The sequence below is a fragment of the Dermacentor albipictus genome, chromosome 3 (assembly GCF_038994185.2).
Source record: "Dermacentor albipictus isolate Rhodes 1998 colony chromosome 3, USDA_Dalb.pri_finalv2, whole genome shotgun sequence".
In the NCBI taxonomy this organism is placed as follows: domain Eukaryota; kingdom Metazoa; phylum Arthropoda; class Arachnida; order Ixodida; family Ixodidae; genus Dermacentor; species Dermacentor albipictus.
The window spans coordinates 46,320,944-46,328,810 of record NC_091823.1 but is presented as its reverse complement, the minus strand read 5'-3'; the positions used below and the strand labels follow the sequence as shown (position 1 = coordinate 46,328,810).

General features: G+C 47.4%; 1 protein-coding gene across 3 annotated transcripts; it reads left to right on the top strand.

Annotated features, from left to right (window-relative positions):
- The first annotated feature begins 976 nt into the window (after positions 1–976).
- Positions 977–6,003, top strand: LOC135898083 (uncharacterized). 3 transcript variants are annotated; one of them, XM_070536592.1, is made up of 3 exons: positions 977–1,001; positions 1,865–2,139; positions 5,557–6,003. In XM_070536592.1, the coding sequence occupies exons 1-3, from the start codon at positions 988–990 to the stop codon at positions 5,568–5,570; spliced, it is 303 nt and encodes a 100-aa protein (XP_070392693.1). In that variant the 5' UTR covers positions 977–987; the 3' UTR covers positions 5,571–6,003. The 3 variants fall into 3 exon arrangements, 2 of the variants coding, with proteins under 2 accessions (XP_070392693.1, XP_065282899.1); XR_010563255.2 differs by having other exon boundaries at positions 980–1,135; XM_065426827.2 differs by having other exon boundaries at positions 980–1,179.
- The last annotated feature ends 1,864 nt before the right edge of the window (positions 6,004–7,867 follow it).

Genomic DNA, 7,867 nt, shown 5'->3' with positions numbered 1-7,867 from the left:
TCGAACTACCCATAAGGCATAATAAAACATTAATATATTTTAATTATTGTACTGAAGCTCACGTTATTAGCGGCAAAGTATGTCCATCTCGCCTACGAACTTCTGGCAAGAATGCCACGTTTGCTGCGCTTATAGCGTTTTTATAAAAAAAGGTATGTATATTCTAAAGATATGACACCCTGTGTCGCCGCATGACGGATCATATATTAGAAAACGCGTTGCCGAGTCCAAGTCAAATAACTTTCCGGCCTGGCCTTTGCATTTGGTGTGCGCATGTAGACTTGGAAAGCTGTATCCAACTTACTCGGCATAGGAAAGAATTTAGTGCATTAGTGAATTTTGACATAGCGAATGCTTATGATAATCTCGAGTAGCCACTACTGCCGGACACGTTACAGTCATAGTATTTTCCCATATATATAACGGCATGGATTTCTGAATACTTAAACAGAAAACTTGAATGTTTTCAAAACGGCTTCGTTTTTTCCGACAAAGTACAAGCAAACGAGAGGAGAGCCCCAGGGGCTGTTCTGTCTCCTGCACTATTTAAACATGTTAATGAGTTCAGTTCCACTGCGCTAGGATATGCACCTGTATGTCTACGCAGACGACACTGCATTTTTCGTGGCAGCGCGAGACATCAATTCCATTTACCTGTCTTTGCAACCATACATTTGTACTCTAGAGGCGCGGCTTCATAACCTTCATCTGTCACTAAGCTTAAACAAAAGTGATGTCCTTGTCTTGCCGCTTTCCGGGACGATAGTTATGATCAGTATATGATCAGATAACCATTCACAGGTAGAGTCGCTAAAGTATCTGGGTATCGCATATGGGTGGAAAACTAAACTCGTATTCTAACATGGAAACTCTTGCAATTAAAGGGACACGAGTGCTAGATATCATCATCATCGTCGTCGTCGTCGTCGTCGTCGTCGTCGTCGTCATCATCATCATCATCATCATCATCAAGAAGCTTGTGCCCAGATGGTTCTGTCTCTGTAAGCCCAGGCTTGTAAACACGTATTCCTTATCCGCAAACTAAGACACCATATATGTTACCAGCGCGGTGCTGCGTCGGCAGAAGCGGACGAGCCTTCCGTTTGATTCTCGTCCGTTGAAAGAAGTACTGATGGTGACGGAAACGTTTGCTTGCTCACCTACGAGTTTCCTGGCCGAGTATGTGAAGATGTAGCCACGCGCCGCTTCCGACATCACTGAGGTGTATGCTTAGCTGCGTCACCGGCGAGTTGATGCGAGTCCCTGGCTGCAGCGATATGTTTCCAACTGCGAGCGCGCGCCACTAAAATGGTACAACTTCATTTAGGCATGATTATGTAACGCATACCGGCAGGCAGCTCTGCTCTATTAAACCGTGGTTGGCGCTAGGCGGCCTTCGTATACGCCGAATGCTCCTCTGCGCTCTCATCGAGCAGTCATGTCATATGTCTAGCTAAAGAGCTCCGGGGCAACGACGACTTATAGGCTTATAAGGCTCGACCAAGATCCAAGGTTCATGTGAAGTTTCTTGGTGTAAGTACTGCGTTACGGAGAAATCTACGGTGACCTGGCCAAAACGATGAACCGTCAAATGCGGCCCAGCTCAAAATCTTATCTGAAACGAGCCAGCGGTCTCCCTGGGCGACGCAACATTCAGATTAGTCATAATTACAAAAAATCCTTGGACCAAAACTACAAACATTTTCATTCGCAAGTGCTCTCTCCTATTGGCTGGTCGCTTTTGCTAATAAGATGTCCGACATCGCTATTGGCTGGTATCTATACTTTTACGAACAGTTCTGGCTTAAGAATTCTTTTTGCGTGAATACGGGTCCTTACTGAATCGCTACTACGTTCCTTCCAGGTATCTGCCGCTGTTCTTAAAGTCAGCAGCTGATTTAGGCGGAGCAAGGGGCGTAGTGTTGCGCGTGCACGGCGTCGGCGTGATCCAGCTGCTGATCGCGTGCGTCGGTGCAGCCCCGGCAGTCGGCGATGCCGTCGCGTTCGGCCACGCGGTCACTGCACGCCAGGGCCACAACGTCGTCGAGCCCTCCGTTGGCCGGCGGCATGCGACACTCGCACGCAGGGAGCAGGCCGCACCTCGTTCCGAGTTCTGTTTGGTGGACTGGGGACAAGGCGGTAAGTTTAGCACCTGTAGTCATAAACGTTCCACCATCTGGCCTGCCGCCTTGATCAACTACGGAAAGTGGATGACCTTGGCGACGCAGTGTTTTAATGCCTTTGGGGTGACTATTCAGCTGAAATTACAGTGAGTTGCACTCTCGAAACCATTGACACAGACAAACTTCAAGTTAACAACGCCTGACTTGTCCTCCAAATTACAACTGGCCCATTGATCTCCTACATCATCCTGATATATATATAAAGACAGGTGTACTTATTTACCCTGTTCTGCAAGACTGCATTTCATCCGCTATCAAATGTTAAATGTTGTCGCTCGGCATAGGACGCGCCTGCATGTATCAGAAGTTTATTGAATGATGTTGGTAGTCCTACCCGTTGTCTGTTGTCACTGAATTTCGTAATCTGATTGTATGCGCGACGCGAATTGCGTAGTACTTTCTGGAAGGAACGCGATGTTACGATTGGCGTTTAGCATTCTTATACCTGGCATCCCCTCTCGACGATTAATCCTTCACCGGCAAGCGTGCAGCTATGAGAGGCTCTTCACGCTGCATCGCCGTTTTCTCGGGACAAGCGAGCTGGCGACTAGATCAGCGTCACCAAAGCTGACGGGTGAGACGAGCGCCCACCTGAACTAGACTGGACCCAACATAGACCGTGACACACAAATAAAGGCGCTCACGCTAAAGCAACAGCCGCCACCCTTCGTGGAAGCAATGACTGCCGTGAATACCATTCTACCGAAAGATGACCCTGACAAGTGGACCGTCACGGTATGGCCACTAATTGATTAAAGGGGCCAACGTCGATAACTTCGGTGGGAACGACTTCGACATTAAGTTCTCAGTTCGCCACGTTGCGGCCTCGTATGCGGTGGCGTTCGGGCAACTGTACGGCAGAACGGTGCGATGTCAATGGCGAGATTTTGCGAATGATTCAACGATTGTGGCTGGCCGAGAGCAGTAAACTTCCCCGACAAGAGAAAGGGGAGAAAGAAGTGCTTAAAAAGTGGACCTTGACTTTCGTGGGGAGAGGGGTGCTCCTACTCGTGCTCATAATCGTGCTAGTGCACGTGCTCGTGCTCGTACATATAAACAATCACCATGCCAATTTGTAAGTAAACCATTTTTCTCATCTCTTGGACGTCGCCCCGGACCTCTCTCTCGATTGCCCGGCACCTGGCACATCACCAGCCACGGAAACTTAATGACCGCTCGGATCCCCGAATCACAACAGCGGGCACTAGCGATTATGCTGGAACCTTCGACCAGTCATGTAAAAGCCGACACGCTTGACCCGCTGATCATATTTTCGGCGATCGCCGGCTGTGCTCGCCGTTGTCGTTGAGCTTTGAGGGCCACTTGTTTCGCGGGGCGCAGGTTCGCCCGATAAAGAGTTAACATTCTCAAATCGCGCTTTTGGCAGCGTGTTATTCTACGCCGTCACGGCAACGGGACAATGCATGTTGTTACGGTGAGAATCTATATACAGAGGATATATTTACAAGGGTAGGCGCACAACATTGCATCATTTAAATGGTAGGGATAGCGCATGCACACCAGACAGCCACACAGCCATCGTCGTCATCGTCCAAGCACCGACCACGACGTTTGCAGCGATGTTGCCGGAGCGCGACGGGAGTTATAGCCGGAAAAGTCACGTGGAGCATTCGACGAGGGCAGCGTGTGTGGACAGTAGGTCAATTCCAAGGTCATGGGGCACTGCTCTAGGACAGCAAAAAGAACAGATGTGTGGCTACCAGTAATGGCGATGCGTTCAGTGCACATTCCAAGCACGGCAGGTGTCCTCTTGTCGGCTACTCGGACGGTAGGTGAAGCCGTGGGCGTCAGGACTTTCTGGAGGTGGCGGCGGCGGAGGTTCAAGCTCATTACAGAGATTTCTGCTCCGGTATATCAACAAGAGCAGTAACTGCCAGAACTTCAAATCAACAGAACTTCAAGGAGCTTTCATAGTGTAGGAGGGACAATCATAGGATTTTCAAGCCGGGTCGTAAATTCAGCGTCACCTCCAGGGGCTACAGCGGCAAGTTTTCGCAGTTGGTCGAAGGGAGACCGAGAGCGGCGAGGTTGGGGTGAACGGGACTGACGGCGATGGAGTTATGATGAGCAGCTGGTCCGGTTTTCCCTAAAAAGACGTTCAGCACTTGAGGCCCCAGGACGGAACAACGGAACAGATCGTGCACGTTCCGGGAGCCACCGATTACAAAGTTTCGTCGGTATAACGTGCGCCAGTGGCTTCAGCAATGGCGTGCGATGTGCCCAATCCTCGAGCATGTTAAGCAGATGGACCGGTCATCCAGCGTGCGCCATTCATCTGGATTACGAGAACGTGGCGTGAAGGTCATGTTCGGTGTAGCAGCAGCGACAACTGGAGAGACTGAGTTGGGAGCAGCATTAAACCGTCAAGAAAGGCAGGTAAAATGCCCATATTGGCGACCTTTTGGTGAAGCGCTCCAACCACAACCTTCGAATTTCGGTTCGCAGTTCGATTCCCACCTACGGCAAGTTGTTTTTTCATCCACTTTAATTTCCATTAATTTATCGTTTCTTTATTTTCATTTATTAAGCACAAGTAATTTCCCCTATGTTGTCCCCGGTGTCGATGTTTGTTGGCTTCTTATGATATGACTAATAAAAATCGGGCCCCTCGGTCACACGCACGCACGCACGCACGCGCACACACACACGCACACACACGCGCGCGCGTGCGCATATATATGTCAAGTGTGCCAGTGAGCCCAGCCCAGTTCTGATCAATTAAGTAATAACTCGCTAACTAAAACTAGTGCCAAAATTCAGGTATTTAAAGCACACATACCTCTTAATGCAGTAGTGCATGATTCAACGGCTTCTTTGATATCGGCATCACACGGCAAAACATGCGCTCATGTTCGCTACGCGAATCATACGGTTCGAATTATGTTATCTTCGAACGCGAGCGCTTGCTCCGTACGTATTGCATAAAATTTTGTTCCCACACTTGCTGTAAAGCATAACAAATTACTTCGCATTACTATTCGTAGTGCTATTCGACGTTGTTTAACTTTTATACGCCTAATACAGTGTAATTCAAGCTATGCCAAAATTGGTTTACCATTTTACTTCTCTAGTTCATTCCGCTGAGATATGTCCTCGGAACAAGAGCCGGGTCCATAATCATGTTCAGTAAACGCGCTACTATTACCGTTACCAACTGCAGTGTTACCGTCCAGGCAGACGGTATACAGGAAAGCAGCGAAGGGTGTTGATGTGGCAGAATTGAGGCAATTCGTTTTTTTTCAGGGCAGTACGAGGAGAAACTTGGCGTTCTCGGGAATTAAGCAAAAGCATGGCTGCGATCACTCGACGGAGCACGAGCTCACTTTAATTTCTCTTCATTTATTCCTTTCAGGTTCCGGCTCCTGAAGCGCAGCCTCTACCGTGTTTTCAAGGACGGCCTCAACACACTTCAGTACAGTGTGCTCGACATTGTCTTCAAGAAGCTTTAAACGCACGTCATCGTGGACCTCTCTGCGCACACGGCGTCCGAGCCAAAAAAAGAAACAAGGAAAGAAAGCACGCACAAGTGACCAACGCTATACGAAGGACGAGCGCGTGCGAGCGAGGATCTTGCAGTGTTTTGTCGACGATTGTTTCGTGTCCCCACACCCCCTCCCCTTCTATTTTTCCATGTGCTGTGATACCCCTTTTATCACGCATGTATGATGGCATACACAGAAACGTTTGCAATATTATTTATTGTGCTATCTTCAATACAGTCATATTACGAGAACAAACGTGCGTTTTGTGAATTGTACAGTGCGTTGGAACAGATTTGTTTTTGACAATAAAGGAATACAGGTTCCGTTGGCTTGCCATCAGTTTGGTATGACTGAAGCAGCATAAACGACTGCGGAACGTTGCTGTTGGCGAACTGTTAATCCCTTTGTACAACGTAGAACATATACAGTCACGGCCTTATACGCGAAGAAGGTGGCGCTGTTGACACTATCGCAAGGTAAGTCAAGTCAGTGAGGACTTATGAGTACGTGACAACCTAGGAATGACAATCTACCATGTTCCTCTCTCTTTCCGCCTTCTTATCCTACCGCAGAATAGCTGGCTAGAGGAATGTACAGCCGCCGTAAGTCGAACACAGAAGACATTTCTAGCGGCTTAACTTGGACAAACAGTGTCCGTAAGGAGCAGATATTAAGTGTTTTGCAAAGACTACCAATTAGTCTAGAAAATTCAAGGCAACCCATTGAGGAATAACTAGCACCACCCGTAGCAGAATAAATGAACGCACTTAAGGTGTGTTCAGGTTAAGTATGAAGGCGGTTGCGCTTAAGTCTGACCTCTCCGCCTTTGATATTGCACTTTTCTCTCTCTTCTTTACAGCTTTGCAACACTGCGAGCGTTTTCTTCACTGTTGGGCAGTAGACATAAACAGCAAACTAAACTTGTTCGACACTGCAGAATCACATCTATATTTCGAGCGAAGCTGTTTCTTTCGAGCAGTTGCATTAAGAATTTTAGTTGCCTGTATGAAACCACAAAATTTTAAATGTTGACCACAAATGACCCGTCTGAAACGCTGCCCGCAAATAACGCTTTCCAGCACCTACTTAAGAAATTTTTGCAATGACCCTATGTTGCCGAGACTTGTTTAACTTTGTGAGCACCTCAATCACAAAGTTCCCCCGTTTCCACAAAATTTGACCTCGATGGCTCGTACAGCCCTTTCAATACAGCTAGATAAATTATACGCAGTTACGTTCAAGACGCTCTGGAGCACTCGATTACGTAAATTACTACAAAAGCCGCAATTAGCCAACACACTTAGAAATTTGCTACATGCGCGCATAACATGACCCCAAATTTCCACGAAATATAAACAATGAGGCTTGTCTAATTCACCGAGGCCATCGCGGGCGTCTCGTATAATGCATGAAAATAGGGAGAAAACGGGAATGCAGTAATTATTTGCGAAGCTCCTAATGAATTCAGAAACGTTAAAGTTTCGCCACACATTAGCCCTCCCCCCCCCCCCCCCCCGCCCATTACCATGCTCCCCATTCTCACCTAATCTCAACTTGACGCGTGAAGTAGAGTTTTCTCGCGACAAACAGCGGATGACTGAACGCATTCGAGCACTTGCTGAATGAGTGTTCTAGAAATGCCAAAAAGACTTGCAGACACATACAATTTAGAATCGACAACGCCCACAAGGTTCCCTACATATTCACTAAATTTGATCTCGGTGCCAGTTATAGCTTTTTCTAGACAGCGGGCGAAATGCTGAGCCGTTCGTTTAAAACACACAAAAAGCTACAAAAATTACAGCAAAATGCTGCAATTGACCCACACCATTCGAAATTTGCGTATACGCATTACTCATAACCTACCGCTTATTTTTACAGCGCTGTGTATGTCGTCTATCACTGTCCTTGTCCTTTGCGCTGTACGTTATTTTTGATCATGAATTACCAACTAGCCCAAGCAACCACCCTAATAAACAAGGTGCTTAGTTTAGTTCATCGCGGACATCAGTGGAACATACTTGGTGCCTCGTGAATTGCACACGAAAACAGGCAGGAAGCATGGGTTCAGTTATTATTTGCAAAGCTCATAATTAAGCCAGAAACTGGCTTAATTTAACGTATAACGCAAGTAGGCACGTTTGCTTGCGTGTCCAGTACCAATTATCCCACCAGTCTGTT